The 22,319-nt window shown below is 42.1% G+C and overlaps 1 protein-coding gene across 1 annotated transcript in view; it reads right to left on the minus strand.

Annotated features, from left to right (window-relative positions):
* Positions 1-201: 201 nt before the first annotated feature.
* Positions 202-22,319, minus strand: part of LOC140495629 (sodium- and chloride-dependent neutral and basic amino acid transporter B(0+)-like) — a 76,215-nt gene continuing 54,097 nt past the window's right edge. The window contains exons 11-14 of the mRNA XM_072594624.1: positions 12,439-12,538; positions 10,349-10,458; positions 9,525-9,695; positions 202-1,758 (exon numbers count right to left, since the gene is read on the minus strand). Coding sequence (XP_072450725.1) covers positions 1,621-1,758; positions 9,525-9,695; positions 10,349-10,458; positions 12,439-12,538 — 519 coding nt within the window. The 3' untranslated portion in view covers positions 202-1,620. The remainder of the gene's footprint in view (positions 1,759-9,524; positions 9,696-10,348; positions 10,459-12,438; positions 12,539-22,319) is intronic.

Genomic DNA, 22,319 nt, shown 5'->3' on the forward strand with positions numbered 1-22,319 from the left:
TTTGAGGTGGAAAATGTCGGCATTATTTGAGAAGGTAGTCTGGATCCTAACTTTTTCTTATTTAAAAGCAGATGTGAAGTGAATATTCCATATGTGATGCAGTTGGTCAAACCATTTGGCTTTAAGTAAAACAGGATTATTTAAACACTACAGTTGAAACATGAACAAAAGAAAACACAGTCTTTAGAATAACAACTACTTGAAAACTCAACTGATTTGATACCGCAATTTAACTAAGGAGCTTTTCCAATTCCCGTAACATCCCATAAACACACTCCTTGGCAAAAGGTAAATTCAAACACAGCTTCTTACAGGCAGGAGAACTTCAGAGAGGAACATCAGCCAGGAACCATCTGCTGAAGCTTGGAACCTTTCTCCTGTCTCAGATGGATGGAGGTTGACGGAGAGTAAATTTTCTGGGAATTTGGGAAATGCTAACATTTGTGTTTTAATAAGGAACATTTGTTAATAAAATCAAGTTGAACAGCAAACTGAACTGTGTTTCTCTGTGCCCGTCTCAGTGACAAGGACACATGGGTAAAATGTTTTTAAGATGTGTTTCTGAACAAAGATTCCAAAGCATGGACAAAACCACCACCTGGAAGTTCCTCTCCAAGCCACTCACATTCTGACCATATTGCCCACTGTCCATTCAGAGTCACCAGCTCAATGCCCTGGAACTCAGTTGTGAATGGCAGTGCGGGTCTATGAACAGCACATGGACTGTAGCAGTTCAAGGCAGCACCATCTTCTCAAGGGCAACTAGAGATGGACAATAAATGCTAGCACATCCAGTGACACCCACATCCTATGAATACATTTTTAAAAACCAACTGTAAGAGAACAAGCAGGGGAGATGTAATTTTCAAAATCAGTGTTGTATTGTACAAAACCATCACAGAGCCCCTCACTCTTGCTGATTGTTGCAAATTTTCTAAGTGTGTAAATGAGCTGGGTAGGTCTATTTTTAATTATACTCAACAGAACACTAAGCCATAGAGAGAAGGTGATCATAATATGAATAGGTATCTGAACAAGAAGAGAAAAGGACTGGATAACAGGCAGATGAAGGTCAGCAGATCAAAGACCCAAGATATGGACTGTCATTTGAGCCTATGGAAAGGGATTAGAGTGAGGCTGAAAAGATTACGGTTGAAGATTTGGGAAAAGTCTTTTAATTAAAAGTCTTTTTAATTTTCATGTGTCATGAATGGCAGAGGATAGAAGCATATAAGTGGAACTAAGAAAATGGATTGACTTTGATTGGACAACTTTTATTTTAAGGTGGATTTTGTTATTTAATGTAGAAACTTGGGCAACATTAGGGAGAGAGGAACAGTCACTGGAATCCCATATATTAGCACAAGGTCTTAGGCAGGAGCCTCAGCTCATGTCAAAGAACTCATGATACAGGAAATGTAATGCTCAGTAATTCCACCACACTCCACCCTGCTCCAAATTAATGCCCATGTTTGCTGTTGACAGAGGAGATGCCAGCTGGTGTTACACCTGACTGAGTTTCTGAACATCCTTCCTGGAGTTACAGTGGTGTGCATCATCACAACAATAAAATTTCAGATTCATTGTTTACAAATCAAACAGAAATATCCCCATAAACGTTCACATCTCTGGAGTGGCCAGAAGTTGCACAGAGTTTGAGAGTTGGGCAGAATCAGCTCTGTCTCCGTATCTTTCCCCTTTGTGTTGTTTCAAGAATGGACCCCAATCAGGAGCTGATGTGCAAGCGGCAGAAAGTTTCTGTGAAAATAACAAAGAAATGTTGAAGAAATCCATAAGACCATAAGACATAGGAGTGGAAGTAAGGCCATTCGGCCCATCGAGTCCACTCCGCCATTCAATCATGGCTGATGCGCATTTCAGCTCCACTTGCCAGCGTTCTCCCCGTAGCCCTTAATTCCTCTAGACAACAAGAACCTATCAATCTCGGCCTTGAAGACATTTAGCGTCCCGGCTTCCACTGCACTCCGTGGCAATGAATTCCACAGGCCCACCACTCTCTGGCTGAAGAAATGTCTCCGCATTTCCGTTCTGAAATGACCCCCTCTAATTCTAAGGCTGTGTCCACGGGTCCTAGTCTCCTCGCCTAACAGAAACAATTTTCTAGCATCCACCTTTTCAAAGCCATAAATCCTTCCTGTTTTTAAACAATATTGAACCAGGTTAATGCCTGATTTTATTGAGAGTTTCCTTTAACACATAGCATTTCATATTGTATTGAAAATATATTTAACTTGTGTTATGTTTTCTGGAGATTACACTCCTGTGTGTAAACTCTAACTTCTTAAGCAGTGAAGTGCACTGAAGGAATGTGTTATAACTAATCGTCACATTAACTGAAGCAGTGTTACTGAGCCATTCATTTAGTCTCACTGATAGCTAAATCTTCTTGATGCAGGACGTATCACCGATTGACTTTCATTAGCTTAAACATATCCCCTGATCATTCATTCCAGAGACATGGTGTGTGCTGAGGACACTGAGAGAGCACGTTCACAAGGCGTATTACAGGGGTTCAGGAAGAGGCTTCACTAGAACCGATTGAAGAGCGAACTGGGATGGACAACAAAATGTCAAACACTGCAGTAACACCGTTCCTACAGCATTTTTAATCTTTGCCTGCTCTGAGCTGCAATTAATGTCTCTTATCAGGAAAGCCATGTTGCTAATGAAAAAAAGTGCATTCACATCTTTAAAACAATAAAATGGTTCTAGATGGTTAGCAAGAGCGTGAACATATATTTTTGATAGTAAGAAATAAAAGGAAACATGAGAATGGATGACCAAAATCTTTGAAACTTTTAAGGCACTTTGGAAAGAAGAGAGAGGGGGAGAGGTAAAGATGTTCATGGAGGTAATTGCAGAGCTCAGAGCTCAGAAACAGTAATGAATAGTGAAGAGATCATAATCAGGTTTGAGCCAGATACAGAATTGGAGAAGCATAGTGACGTTGGAGTGTTGTGTGACAAGAGGAGGTCACACACAGTGTGAGGAATAAGGCCATGAAGAGATCTGAAACCAGAATATGAATATGTAATTGAAACATTGCCAGACTGAGTCAGCAGAGGTCAGTGAACTCAGGAGTTATTCATGAACATGACTTTGTGCCAGTGTGAATACTTGCAGCAGAGTTTCAGATGAACTCCCGTTGACAGGGGATGATAGATAGAGGCCAGCCAGGGAGCAGTGGGATAATCAAAACTACAAGTGGCCCATTGTCAGTTTCCATCATGCAACCAGACAGACCCCAGCATCTCCTCCTCAACAGCAGCACCCACTCAAAACAGACAGACTGCTTCACAGACAAACTGTACTGTATGAGCACACACTTGCTCCAAATTACTGCTGGGATGACTGAAAATATTCTCTTCAGGATCCCACCATGAACTTCATATTCCTAGATACCAATTGTATCCCTCTCCCTGGAAACCAGATAGTTCACAACCTTGCTGCCAGATTTGATTGACCCTGGATTGACCTTCCAATCACATAATTGCAACATCACTATGTCTCCTATTTCACCCCCATGTCACCCAAATCTGCCCCACCTCAGTTTACCCAGTGTGAAAGCCTCCATCCATATCTGTGCGAGTGATAGTCTCACCAGGATTTGGCTGTGTGGCTAGAGTCCCCACAAGCAGGAAATGTGACCTGCAGGCTGACCAATTGATGGGATGTGAAATTGCCATTTCCTAATCAGGAGTTGAGATGGAGCGATACACACAGGGGTATGTTTGTGGTGGGTCAAAATACCCCACTGGCCTTTGGGAGGTTCCTCCTTGTAACACACTTGTGTGCCCTGAAGACTCTTCCATGAGAAACCGTTTTTAATAAAGTGCTACCAAGGTGGAGGATGAGATACCTGCACATCCCGTGTAAGAGTGCATTAATAAACTTGTCCAGTTGTGTAGAAGGTCAGTGGTTTGCCTTGTTGTACCCCCCTAGTCAGACTCCCTCTGGTCTGGTAACCTCGTGGTCCAGTACCTGCAGAATTTCTGGTTTTCTAAAGAACAGTTTTCCAAATAAAAAAATCGACAATTTTCAGCCGATAATTTCCAGATAATTAATGCTTGTAAAGGCAGATTAAAGTGCAGCAAGCATTTGAAAAGAGTTTAATGTCAAGGATATGATTTGGCTCATGCCTGGCTAACAAAGTTACACCTGAGGACTGTCTTGATTGTCATTCATTTCAGAGGAAGTGGTCAGGTCTATGTCCATGACAAAAAAGGCAAATCATTAAAAAAACCAGAACACATGAGACAAACCGAGCTGCAAGACTGGCTCAAGATAAGGAGGGTAGTCACCAGCCCTCTATAAGAACCTGTCTAAGTGTGATGACCCCACAGTTTAATAGCCCTCCAAGAGTTTCCAACAGAAGTTTGTTCAAGGCAAATGCCATTTTACAAGTCAATATAGAGTCATAGAGATGTACAGCATGGAAACAGACCCTTCAGTCCAACTTGTCCATGCTGACTAGATATCCTAATCTAATCTAGTCCAACCTGCCAACACCTGGCCCATACCCCTCTAAACCCTTCCTATTCATATACCCATCCAGATACCTTTTAAATGCTGCAATTGTACCAGCCTCCATCACTCCCTCCAGCAGCTTATTCTATACAAACACTATCTTCTGCATGAAAATGTTGCCCCCAGGTCCCTTTTACATCTTTGGGAGAGTAGAAGACAAGTGTGGAATGAAGACGGGATGGTTTAAAAGTTTCTTTGCTGGCACTGATACAGTACCTCCTATGGTTTGACACATTCTGTGATTCTTTAAAGGCCCAGTCCGAAGGCTTCTGGGTAAGGGAACGAAGCAGGCGAATGCATCCAGACGTGTCACTGGTAACTGTGAGTGGGTGAGAAGGATGAAATAGTGTGGAGTGGAAGGGTTAGGGAAGTGGAGGTGGAGATGAAGGAAGGGCCTGAGTCCTGTGGGGGAAGGGTTGGTGAAAAGTCAAAGTAAAAAAATCAGCAACCGAAAAGGGCAGTGTCAGAACTGTGCAAATCTAGGTTCATCTCAGGGTGTTGGCTGGCAGAATTCTCACAGGAATTTGAATTCACCCACAACATTTCAATCATCCTGACTGAGAACAACCTGAGACAATGTCCTTTCTAAAGAATACAAGAGGGGCCCTGCCCAGGTGAGCCTGCAAGTGCAGCCATGTCCCACTGAGCAGTGAGTACAACACTGGACACTAACACCAACATTCTGGAAAGAATCAACACAAGACACAACTTCGTTTCTTCCACACAAAAAAAGATAGTGCCCCGTAATCTCTGCTAAACATGAGGCATGTGAGTACATTTAACTCTCTTGGCAAAATGGGATCAACAAATAACGATGATGTTTACATGAAGAATTTGAAACCAATGCGACATGAAATATTAACCAGTGAAATTTAATTTTGACAAACACACCAATTACCTGTCTGCTCTCTTCTCCCTGGTTTTCAGTGACTGGGTGTGAAGGAGTTGGACAGGAAAGTTCTGGCTTTGATACAGACCCTCCCTGTTTGACCAAGAGACTCTCTAATTGGCTGCCTGTAGATGCAGCACATTCAGCTGATGTTAGGTTTCACCAATGAAAAACTTATTGCCGCTAATTTTAACATGTTTTGCATACACGCCATTGGCACTTAGGACGATAACTATACTCAAGAGGGAAAAGGTAAAAAGAGAGAATGTGAAGGTGGGGAACAGTGCAGGTTACAATGTCAGCAATAACACACTATTGACAAGCCCCCAGCTGGTGAAGCTCCCATAATCCTGTTTGGTTTCCCACAGTGTGCCCCAAGGGAAGCTGACACCATCTAACACTCTGCTGGTTGTATTTGTACTCATGGCAAGTTCCTTTTCCAAACACCCCAGTGCTCACTGACCAACATGGTCACATGGTTAAACAACATCTGGTCTTTAAATTTGCATTATTGTTTTCAAATCTCTCCATGTTCTCATCTTTCACTCCCTATGAAATTTCCTCCATTTCTCTCACCTGGATATCTCTGATTTGTTACCTGTGCCACGTGATAGTGAGGCAAGGAATAGGGAGAGATACCAGCTGAACATGTGGCTGCAGGGATGGTGCAGGAGGGAGGGTTTCAGGTACCTGGATAATTGGGGATCATTCTGGGGAAGGTGGGACCTCTACAAACAGGATGGTCTACACTTCAACCAGAGGGGTACTAATATCGTGGGTGGGAAATTTGCTGGTGCTAGCTCAGCAGGGGGATGGGAACCTGAGGTATAGTTCCAGTGCACAGGAGGATGAGAGTAGGGAGGTCATGGTCAGGATTTCATGGTCACAGGAATGTGCTGGCAGACAGCAAGCTGATTTGAAGTGTTTCTACTTCAACGCCAGAAGTATCCGAAATAATGTAGCTGAGCTTGCAGCATGGATAGGTACCTGGGACTTTGATGTTGTAGCCATTTCGGAAACATGGATGAAGTAGGGTCAGGAATGGATGTTGCTGGTTCCAGGGTTTAGATCTTTCATTAAGAACAGGGAAGGCAGTAAAAGAAGGGAGGTGTGGCCTTGCTAGTCAATGACAGTATAACGGTCGCTGAAAGAATTTTTGATGAGGACTCGTCTACTGAGGTAGTACGGGCTGAGGTTAGAAACAGGAGAGGAGAGGTCACACTGCTGGGAGTTTTTTTATGCCTCCGCAGAGTTCCAGGGATGTGGAGGAGAGGATTGGAAAAACGATTCTGGGCAGGAGTGAAAGGAACAGGGCGGTCATTTTGAGGGAATTTAACATCTCCAACATTGACTATAACTCTGGTACGTTGGATGGATCAGTTTTTGTCAAATGTGTGCAGGAGGGTTTCCTGACACAGTATGTTGAAGGGCAGACAAGAGGGGAGGCCACACTGGATCTGGAGCTTGGTACTGAACCAGGCTAGATGTTTGATTTAGTGGGAGGTGAGCACTTTGGAGAGAGTGACCATAATTCAGTTACATTTAGTTTAGAGATGGAAAGTGATCGGTACATGCCACAGAGCAAGACTTATCAATGGGACAAGGGCAATTATAATGCGATTAGGCAAGACTTAGGATGCATAGAATGGGGTAGCAAAATGCAGATGATGGGGACAATTGAAATGTGGAGCTGGTTTAAGGAACAGATATTGGAGTCCTTGATAGGTATGTCCCGATCAGACAGGAGGACGTGATAAGGTAAGGGAACCATGGTTTACTCTGGAAATTACATCTCTTGTTAAGCGGAAGAAGGAGGCTTATGTGACGATAAGACAAGGTGGTTCAGATGAGGCGATGGAGAGTTACAGATCAGCTCAGAAGGATTTAAAGGGAGAGTTAAGAAGAGCAAAGAGAGGACATGAGCAGTCTTCAGCAGGTAGAATAAAGGAGAACCTGAAAGCTTTCTATAGGTACGTGAGGAATCAAAAGATGACTAGGATAGGAATAGGGCCAGCCAAAAACAGAAGTGGGAAATTGTGTGTGGACCCTGTGGAGATCGGAGAGGTGCAAAAAAAAATTCTCATTGGCTTTCACTCAGGAAGAGGAGAATCATGTAGAGAAGAAGAATGAGATACGAGATATTAGACTGGAAAGGATTGGGGTTAGTAAGGAAGAGGTGTTATCAATTCTAGAGGGAGTTAAAATAGACAAGTCCCCTGAGCTGGATGGGATTTATCCGAGGATTCTCTGGGAAGCTAGGGAGGAGGTGTTGGAGCCTTTGGCTTTGATCATTGAGTCATTATTGTCAGAGGACTGGACGATTGTAAATGTTGTGTCCCTGGTTCAAGAAACGTAGGAGAGATAATAATTATAGGCCAGTGAGCCATATGTCTGCTGTAGGAAAAGTTTTGGAATGGATTAGATTAGATTAGATTACTTACAGTGTGGATTATAAGAGATAGGATTTATAATCATCTAGCAAGCAACAATTTGATTGCAGATAGTCAACATTGTTTCGTCAAGGGTAGGTCATGTCTCACAAATCTTGTTGAGCTTTTTGAGAAGGTGAGCAAGCATGTGGATGAGGGTAGGGAAATTGACTTGGTGCACATGGACTTCAGTAAAAGGTTCCACATGGTAGACTGTTGGAGGAAATGGAATTGAGGGTGATTGAGAAGTTTGGATTAGAAACTGGCTTTCTGTAAGAAGGCAGCGAGTGGTGATTGATGGAAAATATTCAGCCTGGAGTCGCATTACTGGTGGTGTGCCACAAGGATCTATTTTGGGATCACTGCTGTTTGTCATTTTGATAAATGACTTAGATACAGGCATAGGTGGATGGGTTAGTAAGTTTGCAGATGACACTAAAGTCGGTGGAGTAGTGGAGAGTGTGGAAGAATGATACAGGTTGCAGGAGGCCTTGGATAAACTGCAGAATTGGGCTGAGAGTTGGCAAATGGAGTTCAATACAGCTAAATGTGAAGTGATGCACTTTGGGAAGAATAACAGGAAAGCAGAATGGAAAGATTATGGGTAGTATCTATGTTTAGAGGGAAGTTGGTGTCCATGTACATAGATCTCTGAAAGTTGCCAAGCAGGTTGATAGTGCTGTTAAGAAGGCATACGGTACGTTAGGTTTTATTGGGAAAGGGAGAGAATTCCGGAGCCGTAATGTCATGCTGCAACTATACACAACGCTAGTGTGGCCGCACTTGGAATATTGCATACAATTCTAATCACCCCATTACAGAAAGGACGTGGAAGCGTTGGAAAAGGTGCAGAGGAGATTTACCAGGATGTTGCCTAGTCTGGAGGGAAGGTCTTATGAGGAAAGGCTGAGAAAATTGGGCCTGTTCTCATTGGAAAGAAGAAGGCTAAGAGGAGATTTGACGGAGACATAGAAGATGATCAGAGGATTAGATAGGGTATATAGTTAATGTCTTTTTCCTAGGATGATGACTTCAGCTTGTACGAGGGGGCATAGCTACAAACTGTGGGGTGATAGATTTAAGACAGATGCCAGAGGCTGGTTCTTTACTCAGAGTGGTAAGGATGTGGAATGACCTGCCTGCCAATGTAGTTATCTCAGCCACATTAGAGAGATTTAAACAATCCTTAGACAAGCACATGGATGATGATGGGATAGTGTAGGGTGATGGTCTTAGATTAGTTCACAGGTCAGTGTACCATCGAGCAGTGAAGAGCCTGTTCTGCTCTTTATTGTTCTATGTTCCATGTTCTATCTACCCTCCTCCAATTCTGGTCTCTTCACAATCTCTAATTTTTTGTCCTGTGACTGATGTCCAAGCCTTTAGCTGCCAAGGCTTTGCACTCTTGAACTGCGCTCCAAATTGCTTTACCTGTCCACTTCCATTTTGATCTTCATTAAAAGCAAACATTTATTTATATGATTTGCATCCCTCTATGGAACCATGTGAAATTGTGCTGTGAAAGATGACTGCAAATTTGGATGTTTGATGATATTTGCATTGCTGTATGAAAACATTTAATTGTTGTCAAACAGAGCGATTTGGAGGACATCACAGAAATTCTGCTCTTCAATTGTTGAAAGGTATCAAGGAGTTACCTGCCATAAGGTGGAGCCCTCAGCTTGAACAACTCTCACAATGGCCACAATGGGAATCCACATAATACAGAAGATGGTCATACACCAGCCCAGTGCTATTGCCCAGACAGGGTATTCAACTGGTCCATATCTTGGGGGAGCAAATGTTACTAAGGACCAGAGCAAGATGATCTGAAATGAAGTGAAAGCACAAAACAGTTTCTCAAAAAGGCTGAACTATAGGAGCAGTTATTGGCCATTGAGCCCCATTGATTCAATGACATCATGACTTACCTTTGGCCTTACTCCATATGCCTGGTTTTAGCACAATATCCCTCAATATCTTTGCTAATCATAATTTTAAATCCGAGAAAGATAATTTTAACAACTGATTCAGCATCCACTGCTGTTGTGAGAGAGTATTCCAAACAAAGAACATATTTCGTGTATAGAAGTGTTTTCGCACACCCCTCCTGAATGGCCTGGCCCTAACTTTAAACTATGCCCCTAATTCTAGATTCCCAAACCAGGAGGAATAATTTATCTTTACCCATCCTGTATTTTGTTAAGATCTTGAAAACTTTGATCAGATCAACCCTCACCCTTCTAGAGTTTAGAGAAAACAGGCTTACATGGTATAATCTCTCTTTATAAGTTAACCCCTGCAATCCAGATATTGCTCTTGTGAACCTACAGTATGTTGTAACCCTTCCAATACCAATGTAACCTTCCGAAGGTGTGTGGTCCCCAGATCTGCCCACAGTACTTCAACGAGAATGTAACCCGCCTATCTGGAGTTTGATCATTGTCACTTTAGATCATTAAAATGTGTAACGTCTCCTTACTGCCAACAAACACGGAGAGATCAAAAGCCAACAGACTCTCCACCACAGCCAGAAGAGCCAAGTCCTTTCCCCAATCATCATCTCAATATCCTTGATGAATCTGTTTGTCCCTGTGAACAACAAGAAAGCAGAACACAATCATATCGTCCATCCCACACTGTCTGTCTCTAATGAGCAGGTTCAACCAGGGAAGAGATCATTCAGGATTGCAAACAGGGTGAATAAAGTGTTCCCAATCACCAAGGTGATTACCTGGGAGGGGAACTGTAAACAGACTGATGGAGAATTTGTTCTGTTTTTCCACAACTGCAGTGGGAGAAAATGCTGACTGACTGAGTCAAATAGCAAATAGCTGTTGGATAAGGCTGAAGATGACTGGAACTGATAAGAGGCTTTACAATGGGCTGTTATGTGATCGGAATTATGATGAGTCATTCAGGTCTGCTAAGAGCTAAGGTTGGAGGACATCAGTAACTGCTGTCTCTGCCAAATAAGGACAAGACAGCTGAGATTGGTCACGTGCACAGATAATTCCAAATGAGGCATACAATTGGCACAGAATCCTGTGTATAGAGAAACCTGAGAAAATGCTTTTGTCAGCAGAACTTCAAAGATTAACTTTGCAGGAGGTCCCCTATGTCAAGAGGCATGGTGAAGACACCGAGAAGAGTTCCAATCTGGCTAGCTGCCAACACTCCTGGGAAATAATCTTTGGGGTTAATCACAGAACACAGGGTAGTGAAAGACAGTGATAGAGATATCTCTAGTACTTAAACATGTGTGTGATTCATTTAAGTTCTCAATAAATTAATTGAGTTTTCTCAAGTTCTACGTGTTTCTGCTGTATCTTGAACTATGTAGAGACTGTTGTCTGTCAGAGATGGGCAACAGAATTTGGCATCCCTGGCTGGACGTTGATAAGAAGTTGCTTTAAGTTACTTTGATGCTGAACATCGTACTGTCTGATTTTTCCAAAACCCTGGTGGAGTAGGTGGAATGTGGGAAGAAGAAGGTAGGAATTTGATTGTGAGAAAGACAGAAAAACAACAGCGGACACATTAAAGATGTTAGCGCTAACATCAAGTGCACTCTGATTGGATAAGATTTCACCAATGTGGCTGGGAAATGGCCAAAGTAGTGTAAGTATAATTGGTAGGATTGGTACAGGAACGAGAACACATGGGGATACTCTCTGGAGTATGTCAGAAGTGAGTATGAGAAAAAGACACTTTCAGTAAGTGTATAAAGCTGTTGCAGTCAGCTGTGTGGTGGAAGTCTGGGCAGGAAAGGAAATGTGTCATACCAGAGAAAGAAAAGAATTTGATGATTTATTTGTATCATAATGTATATGGACACTAAGAGCTGGAAAACACCTTGGAAAGGTTGAAGGAAATACATTGGTGGCCCTGATTAAAAGGGTATGCCCGAACATTCTGTGAAAAATTGTCCGAAATGTGACCATAATAACCCTGACACATGAGATCAGTAGAAGGGGCCTGGACAAATCTGCAAATTAACTGGCAATCAGCAACGTCCCTTTTGACTGAACCATTTTCCACCAAATTCTGTTCACGCCAAAACCCGATTAGTAACTGCACATAACCCTATCTGTCCACTCAAATGATATAGAAGAGTATTTCCAGTGTTTCATAGTGATGGAACTTCCACCTATTCTACATTTCACTGAAGAATGGAAGAAGATTATTTCTGAGGCAAAGGAAGTTCTCTATAAATGGCTATAGATGAGAAGGAGATTATAACCCACGCAGAAGTGACAGATAGGGACATACAGGCTCCAAGGTCTTGCAGTAAAATTTGGAATTGTAGACTGAACACTCAGGTCCATCCATGGATCAGAATCGTGTCGCACATGATTGTTGTACTGCCCCTTTTAAACCCAAGCTCCCGAAATGAGAATATAAATGGGTGAAGGTAATTTGAATTCCCATCAGTTTCAGAGAAGGAGGATGAGGAATATCATTTCACCCAAAGTGTTATCATGCAGTTTTGAAGACACTGGAAGATTCACACAAGCCTTTCTGAATTTAATTATTTTATTTTATTTCAAGTCTTGTTCCTGTTCTACTTACCGTAGATCCAGCTGAGACTGATCAGTTCGACCAGACCTATTGAAATTAGAAGCCATCCTGAATAGAAATGATCCATCAAAGTTAGCCAGTAAACCCCAGCCTAAAATTAAATGGGAAGTCAGAAACTGTTACTTCGGGATGTTAGAAAACTCTGACATTCAAAACAAGAGAATATTGGGTCATGAAGATTTTCTTTATCTCAACCACAGAACATCCAACACTAATCGGTCTACTCATTCCTTTACAGTGTGGAGTCAATTTTGCTGTTTTCTGTTCCCCTACAATATTTTAACATCCTTTTTGAAATAAATAGACCAACTTTCCATTTATTATGCCACATGTGAATTCACAAAGTTGAAATATCCCGTTGGATTTATTATGAATTCCTCTGTGTATCTCAATATCCTGTTTCCTATTGTGGGATATAGGTAAAGTAGTGTTACTTCTGCAATTATAATTACTTATGCAAGGTAAATGAACTCACACCAGTGTGTAACTGTTTCAACTAAGAACTGAGTTAACAAGAATGCAAACCACTTGGAGGAAATACATAATTGTTTTTGTATTAGCTAAAATTGTATGCAAGAATGAAATGTGACAGCAAAACAATGGTAGATGTTACACACAAATAGATAAGGTGCTGTGAGGATGTAGGTTAAGCCAGATATGCTTGTATAAGCAGTAGTTATAAGTATCTGTTTCCCACTTTTGCAGAAACACAGGAACAAACCCCAATTGAAAGGTCATAAGGATCAGTATGGTTGTGGAAGGCACAGATGGAGGGAGGAGATAATGATGAAGAAAGGATATACCTAACAATGGGCCACAGCAGGACGTGGTCAAATGGCCTTGTGAGGCCAGAAATAAGCATTTTGTCACAGACAAGGCCGGATAAGGCAAGAGATAAACATGGGTAATGGGGGCCGGTCTTAGAGAAGTGGAAGATGTAAACGGGGAGGAGCAATGGGATAAATAAAGGAACCAAATTACATAAATATCTTGTATTGGTTGAATTCAGTGTGTGTTTGGGTCCCTGCCTTGTAGACAGTGGACATCGCACCCTCTTGCAAGGGTAAAATAAATGACACTACTGATTCAGATCTTGTCTCGGACTGAAATTATTGAAGTGAATGAGTTTTGTTTCTCACAACTGGGGGCTCGTCTGGGATGTTGTTCCATCGCGGGGGGAGGGGGGGTGTGAGTGGGGGGGCGGGTGGTGCAGTGGCTGGCCCTGGACACGGGGAAGACATGTCCCGTTCCCGATTGAGTAGCGGTCTTGTGTCCCGGTTTGGTCCGCTCCCTTGGGCGACTGGCACGAATCCCACAAGAGACATCTGAATCAGACAGTGAAAGGGCGTTGGTAGGAAATACGTCAAAAATGGGCCAGGCAACTCTGTGCACAGACCAGGGTAAGAAAATTGACTCTTAAGTACTGCCTTGGTGGCCAGGATTGAGTTTTAGTAGTTAATAAGGGACTAACGAAGGTACTCAATATGGGCTGTGCCGTGGGTAAGGAAAAAGCCTCCGGGAGAACAAAAGAAGAAAAAGCCAATGGAAATGGAGACGGGGTCCCTGACAACATGCCTCCAGAAAGTCCGTTGGACAGGATGTTGTGGAATTGGAAAAATAATACTTGTACAAAGGAAAAAGATGATTAAATAATGTTGCTTTGTATGGATTAAGGAATCCATTCTACGTCCCGCCGTCTTCTGGCCAAAGTACGGGTCGGACGAAGACTGGGTTTGTAAATATTTAAATTTATATGTGAATGAAAAACAACCTTACAGTCAGGAGGATTCAGATTATGCTTCAAGTCGGAAGGGCTAGTGGCTGAAGGGCTACTGAGGGTCCACTTTGTAACTAAATCATGGCCAGACATCCAGAAAAATATTCAAAAGATAGAGGGCTGAAGCGAGGAGCACCCAGAGGTGTTGTTGCGGAAAGCTCAGAAAGTGTCTGTGAGATACGGTGTGTGTGAGAGAGTGAGAACGAAAAGAGCTGTACAGCTGGTAGAAAGTTTAACCCTTTGTGATTCGGTTTGAATGCACATTTGTTTGTTGGTGATTGAACGTTTGCGCTTTATTCTCTGGAGCTTGAGTTCCGGGACTGTTTTGAATCTGATTTTTATTATGGAAACTTAACATGATTTCTTTTAAGGTTAAGGATTCTATAGTGAATATGAAAAAAAAATGATAACTCCTGTTCTTTTTACAGGTCATGACTGCCTTACTATCAGTTTCTAATTAATCTCTTTTATCCTTACATAAAAGCGATTTATGGAGGACAGTTGAAGTTTCAGTTCAACATTAGGTTGTAGTAAAAACAAAATCCTATGATTAATATCTGTGACCTTGGATTCGGCCATTGTTCATGCATTAGAAGCTTTTTTTTAACTTGAATAGACAAATTCTTTTAAGGCAGCTCCGATTATTTCACAACCTATAGCATTGTAATTGAGCAATGATTGGTCAGGACTACTTAAGAAACCTAATTTTGGATTTAAATTAAGGGACTAAAACTGGGTAATTATAATGGATTTCAAAGTTGGGAACTGTATGCATTTTACATTTTAAATATTGATACTGAATAAATGAATGTAAGTATATAAATATATTTACAAGTTTGGAACAGGCTTCAAAGTTAGTCAAGCATAAATTGATGAATTGGTATTTGAAGTTATGGGGAGCAAGAAATATTGCAATATTTCTTTAAAAACATTCTCAAGGTCTAAATAAAACATTGGATGATGAAGAATGGCCATTAGGTGGCCTTAAGGCTGTTCAGTTGGTTAAATCGGGTCAGCTATTGATCTAGCAACGTAACATGAGAAGTGGAAACAAAAGGCAAAAATAATGATAAACCACGGTTGATGAGATAATAAAGAAAAGGACAAAACTAAAAGGAGAAAGAAACTGGAATAGTCAGGGAGGAGATGTTAAGGGGTCTGGTGGACAGGAACAAGGATCGAAGTGGAAATCCCCACAGGTGGGATGTTATTCCTGTGAAAGGACGGGTCACTTTAAGAGGGAGTGTCCAGATTTGAAAAAGGAAGTAAAGACAGTACCGTTTATGAAACTTGATGAAAAATAGAGATGTCAGGAGTTCCTGCCCCTGGGGACCCACCAGGAACCATCGATAAACTTAAAGGTGGGACTTTATAAAGAGGACATAGTTTTCCTAGTCGATACAGGGGCAGCAAGGTCATCCTTAGAATTTAAGCCCAAGGCAGGGGGAACGAAAGAGTTAATTGGATTATGGTGACAGTTTTGTGACGAGAGGCACGAAGAATCAGTTTTGCGGTCATGACAAAATACTGCCACCAAATTGGGACTGAAGTAACTGCAAATGGTGCTATGAAATCTGTTGAGGTTCTTAAAAATGAATGTGCTCGAGCAAAGCAATTACAGAAACAGAATGAGAAAGCACAAGTGACTGGTAAACAAATAGAACTGTGCACTTACAGTTTTAAAAAAGTTTTGGTCATTTGTTGCATTTCCACCCTGAATTACAGATAATGATTTTTATATTTATATAATATATAATTAATAATTAATATTTATATAAATCAATTGTGCTAGCCTGAATCAATATTAATTGGCAGGATCCCTTCACGCAGTCTCAGTGACCTGTCATATTGATTCATGGTTAATTTAAAACATGACTGCATTAATTCATTGTTAATTAAAAAATGGAAAGCTACATTACTGGCTGATCAGGTAACGAAAGAAGCAGCTCTGAATCCACAGGAAGCGGTGGTTTATTCCTTAATACCTCCTGTCCCAGGTCCTCGGGAAGTTCCTATCTCTGGCCACTGCCAATCCCAGAAACTAAAGATTTGTTCTTAAAGAAGTATATACTGGGCTTGTCCTCCTCTTTGTCTTTCCTCAGGAAACAGGCTTTATTGGCACAGACTCCACCCCTTGAATTCGCTGTTCATCCGATTCAACCGGGAGATTGTGTCTTAGTAAAATCATGGACAGGGACTAAATTGCAACAGGACTGGGAAGGGCCGTATCAGGCTCTTTTGACTGCCGAAACGGCAATAAGGACAGCGGAGAAAGGCTGGACTCACTACACTGGATCAAAGGGCCAGTGGACTCTCCAATTGAGGAAGAAGTCTCGACAGCCGAATCAACGCAAGAACCACTGAAACTCAAACTAAAGAGACTTTGAGTAACTGATTATACAGTGGCGACGCGAGCGCGGGATTATTTCTGTAAGATTGTATATTAAGTCTTTTTGTGCTTCAGCATGATGTTTAGAATACTGGGAATGTTTAGAGTTATGATGCTAGCCCTCTTAGTATTGGGATTTTGTCAAATATCATTTTCATATGTATTATTAATGGTTCCTGAGTCTGATAATCCACAAGTAATAAATGCTGATGCATGCAGCTTAGTAAATTGTGGGGATGTAGATAATCAGAGACAGTAGCGCAGTCCTTAAGATGTAAACGGGGAGGAGCAATGGGATAAAAAAAGGAACCAAATTACATAAATATCGTGTATTGGTTGAATTCAGTGTGTGTGTGTGTGTGTGTGTGTCCCTGCCTTGTAGACAGTGGACATCGCACCCTCTTGCAAGGGTAAAATAAATGACACTACTGATTCAGATCTTGTCTCGGAATGGAATTATTGAAGTGAGTGAGCTTTGTTTCTCACATTGTTTTAACTGCCTGGTAACATTATGCTGTACAAATCTCTGGTACAGCTGCATTTGGAGTAATGCATACAGTTCTGGTCACCACATTATAGGAAGAATGTGGAAGCTTTGGAAAGGGTGTGGTGGAGATTTACTAGTGTGACAAGGCAAGGGACACACACTGAATTCAACCAATACACGATATTTATATAATTTGGTTTCTTTTTTTTATTTCATTGCTCCTCCCCTGTTTACATCTTCCACTTCTCTAAGACCGGCCCCCATTACTCCTGTTTATCTCTTGCCTTATCCGGCCTTGTCTGTGACAAAATGCTTATTTCTGGCCTCACAAGGCCGTTTGACCACGTCCTGCTGTGGCCCATTGTTAGGTATATCCTTTCTTCATCATTATCTACTCCCTCCATCTGTGCTTTCCCCAACCATACTGATCCTTATGACCCTTTTAATTGGGGTTTGTTCCTGTGTTTCTGTAAAAGTGGGAAACAGATGTTCATACCTACTGTTTGTACAGGCGTATCTAGCTTAACTCCCTCCCCTCACAGCATCTTATCTATTTGTCTGTAATATCTACCATTGTTTTGCAGTCACGTTTCATTCTTGCATACAATTTTAGCTAATACAAAAACAATTATGTATTTCCTCCACATAGTTTCCATTCTTGTTGACTCAGCTCTTGGCTGAAACAATTACACACTGGTGTGAGTTCATTTACTTTGTATAAATAATTATAATTGCAGAAGTAACACTACTTTACCTATATCTCACATTTTCCCTTTTTCTTTAATTACCATTTGTTATCTTCTGCATTTTTCCTTTAATCATCGCCCCCGAAATTCGCAAGTATCATTCCGGAGATTTCATCTATCTCGGTCTCACTCATCCCCTCATTATTTAGTCAATAAAGTTCCTCTGCCTGATTCCTTTTTAGGGGCATCTGTTTCATTAAGGCTGTCTCAATCAGTCTTTGGGTGACCCCTTGTATAAAGGGTATGATACAACAGCCAATGGCCACCAATACCCCGACTGCTACTATCAGGGAAGTAAGGATAGAAACCACCACCCTCTTCCATTTTCCAAACCATGATTCAAGCCATCCCATGAGAAATGTGTCTACTCCTGAATTCTCAGCCAGTTCCTCTTCTAAGGTAGTCAATCCCCTTAAGACCTGAGTAATTGAACCATTAGGAATGGTTATTAGGAATAACCATTCCTAATGTGTTATTAGGAATAAAGGTACAACAGCTTCCTCCTAACATCACACACACACACCCTTTTTCTGCTAAAATCATATCAAGGGCCATTCTGTTTTCCCATGCCATCCTACTTGTCGCATCAAGCTGGTCTGATATTCCTTTAACCGCATCTCTTGTATAATTTATAAATCGCTGTTGATTATAGAAAATGTAATTTATCCAATCTACATTTTTATGAATTGTTATCCACCAAAAGAGAGCTGACTCAAAGCCTGCTGCAATCTGGTTACGAGCCTTGAATTCATCAGGTACTCCCCTAGGGACTCCTACAGAATAGAGATAAATCCTGTCATTGAAAGAAGTGTCTAACAGTAATCTCTTACCCCTTCCCTTTTTCCCTACTATCTATTCCTTATCAAATGCCAGGGTAAATGGAATTGCCAATTGTACAAGTGCACATATCCCTCTCCAATCCGGATGTAGGGTGGGTCTCAATATTTCGCCTCCACAGTACCACCACAGATCCGCTCGGGGAACCTTTAGTGTTGAGTAGTTCCCTCCCTTCTCCATTTCGATAACATTCTTAATCTCTGTACATAATTCCAGCTCCCCCCAATCTCTCGACCGACTTGTACCTCGTCTACACACACACAACGTGTGATTTCCAACTGTGGCGGAAAATGTGGGGGGGGGACTTTTGCATCTTTCTTCTCCAAGGGAGGGAACATCAGAGATAGGGAGGTACAATTCCTATCATTCCATGCAGTCTCATCCTGATACAGGGCTATCACACATTTCATGCCCTTCCTGTCTCACTTCCACCCGAGCGGAAAGGGAACCACCTGGGCCACTGGCCTCCCGGAGGCACATGCACAGCAATTGCTCTTGTTCAGACTTTTCACAGTATACTTTACCCATACAACCCAGGTATTTGCATCCCCGTACCCAGCTTCTATTTCAATGGTCTGTTTCAAGTCCTTTACCTCTATAATTTTTACTACTTTAGGATCATCGGGAGGGGTGAAAGGTTGTACCTTATTACCCAGTAGTTCTACCCGTTTTCCCTGTCCTACACTAATTCGAAAACAACAGCCCGAGAAATCCTTCCCGTTTGCTTTCATTTCTATCCCAAATGTTTCATCTAATTGTATCTCATAGGTGCCCCCCCCTCCCACCCCGCCCAGAATTGCTTCGTGCCATGTGGTTTTCTTTATTGTTAGGTAAATTGGGTTACACTTTTTATCGGGACAATCGCGAGCTGGTCGGAAGGGGGCCCGGTGTACTGTGACGAGACCATTATACCAAGTACTATCTCCAAGACCATCCCCATAGGACTTAAGATGTCTCTCTGAGCTGTGCTACTGTCTCTGAATATCTACATCCCCACAATTTACTAAGCTGCATACATCAGCGTCTATTACTTGTGGATTATCAGACTCAGGGACCGTTAATAATACATATGAAAATGATATTTGACAAAATCCCAATACTAAGAGGGCTAGCATCACAACTCTAAGCATTCCTAGTATTCTAAACATCATGCTGAAGCACAAAAAGACTTAATATACAATCTTATAGAAATAATCCCGCGCTCGCGTCGCCACCGTATAATCAGTTACTCAAAGTCTCTTTAGTTTGAGTTTCAGTGGGTCTTGCATTGATTCGGCTGTCCAGACTTCTTCCTCAACTGGAGAGTCTACTGGCCCTTTGATCCGAGTATAGTGAGTCCAGCCTTTCTCCACCGTCCTTATTGCTGTTTCGGTAGTCAAAAGAGCCTGGTACAGCCCTTCCCAGCCCGGCTGCAATTTAGTCCCTGTCCATGATTTTACTAAGACCCAATCGCCCGGCCGGATGGGATGAACAGTGAATTCAAGGGGTGGAGTCTGTGCCAATAAACCCTGTTTCCTGAGGAAAGACAAAGAGGAGGACAAACCCAGTATATACTTCTTTAAAAACAAATCTTTAGTTTTGGTAATTGGCAATTCTCCATTCGTTGCCAAGTAAGGTAATCCAAATAAGATTTCATAGGGGGATAGTCCCAAATCTTTCCTTGGGGCTGTTCGTACTCGCAAGAGAGCTATAGGTAAACATTTGGTCCGAGGCAGTCTGGTTTCTATTATCAATTTAGAGAGCTGTCGTTTGAGTGTTTGGTTCATTCTCTCAACCCTTCCTGATGTTGGCGGGTGCCATGGAGTATGGAGCTCCCAGGAAACTCCCAACCCTTTCATTACCCCCTGTAACACTTTAGAGGTAAAATGAGTTCCTTGGTCGGAATCTATACGGTTCACTCGCCCATATCGGGGAATTATGTGCTCCAATGTTGTTTTAGACACCCCACTCGCAGTGGCAGTAGTTAAGGGGTATGCTTCAACCCAACCGGATAAATGATCTACTATGACCAACATATATTTTAGTCTTCCTACTCTGGGTAGTTCAGTATACTCTACTTGTATACTCTGGAAGGGTCTCAATCCTGGGTCTCTTCCTCCCGGGGTCTGTTTTCTCAAGACTTTCTTATTTACTTTTCTGCTTATTATACATCCTTCACATATTTGTTTAGCAATTGTATATATTCCTTTACATCCATATTCTCTAAGAACTAAATCACACATTGCTTGTACTCCCCAATGGCTGCCTTGGTGTAGGACGGCCATAATCTCTCGCATCATCATTTTGTTTAACATTTCCCTTCCATCAGGTAACATCCAATGCCCGTCTGCTGTTTTTGCAGCCCCTAAATCTTTCAATTCTTTTTCTTCTCTTTCAGTAAATATAGGAGCTTCCCTAGGACCTGGGACAGTAGGTATTAGGGAATGAATCACCACTTCTTGTGGGTTCAGGGCGGCTTCCCTAGCCACTTCACTGGCTAATCTATTTCCCCTAACTTCTGGTTCATTTCCTTTCTGATGACCATTTACATGCACTACTGCTATTTCTCAGGGGAGTAATAGGGATTCCAAGACCCTTTTAATCAATTCGTCATGTACTAATTCCTTCCCTCGGCTATTGATCAGTCCTCTTTCCTGCCATATCTTTCCGAAAGTGTGCACAACACCAAATACATATTTAGAGTCAGTGTATACTGTTCCCTCTTTATTTTCTAACGCCCTAAGGGCTCTTTCCAATGCATAGAGTTCGCAGGTCTGAGCTGACCACCCATTTGGCAACCTTCCTGCCTCCACCACACTACCTTTTGTCCCATCTACGACTGCATACCCATTATGTCTTTTCCCTTCAGTCACCCGGGATGCTCCGTCTATAAAAAGTCTAGCCCCTGCATGAAGTGGAACATCTCTCAGGTCCATGTGGACCTTAGTTTGGTTTTCTATAATGTCAAGGCAGTCGTGCCCTGGATTCTGAGGAGAGTCTCCTTCCCCTTTCCAAAGAAAGGCAGCTGTATTTAAACAATTGTCCGTGACCAACACTAGATCATCCTTTTCTATTCATATTGCCTCATATTTCAGAATCCGCCAGTCTGTCAACCATCGCCCAGCTTTTTGGTTTAGGATTGTTCTCACTTGGTGTGGGGTGCTTACTATTAGGGCTCCCCCTAAATGTCAGCTTTCTGCTTTCCTCCACCAACAGTGCAGTGGCAGCCACAGCCTGCACACACTCAGGCCACCCCCGGGATACTGGATCCAATAGCTTCGAAAGATATGCTACTGGCTGTTTCATTCCTCCCCACCTCTCCCTTATCCATGGTAGCAAAGAGGTGGAAAGGTTTATCTAGAGAAGGTAAGGCGAACACAGGGGCATGGATCAGGTCTCTTTTGAGTTCCTCAACTAGTTCTTTTTCCTCATCATCCCAACTTAGATATTTTGGTTCCTCCGTTAATAGTCTGAGATATAATTTCTTAGTCTTTTGAGCATAGGAATCAATCCACAATCAGCAATATCCTGTTAGAGCCAAAAATTTACGTAACTCCCATTTAATCCTGGGCAGCGGCATCCCCATTATTCCCTCTGTCTGTTCCAGGCTTATCTTTCCCTTTCCCTCACTAACTAAATGTCCCAAGTATTTCACTT

Source organism: Chiloscyllium punctatum, chromosome 25, assembly GCF_047496795.1.
Source record: "Chiloscyllium punctatum isolate Juve2018m chromosome 25, sChiPun1.3, whole genome shotgun sequence".
Lineage (NCBI taxonomy): Eukaryota > Metazoa > Chordata > Chondrichthyes > Orectolobiformes > Hemiscylliidae > Chiloscyllium > Chiloscyllium punctatum.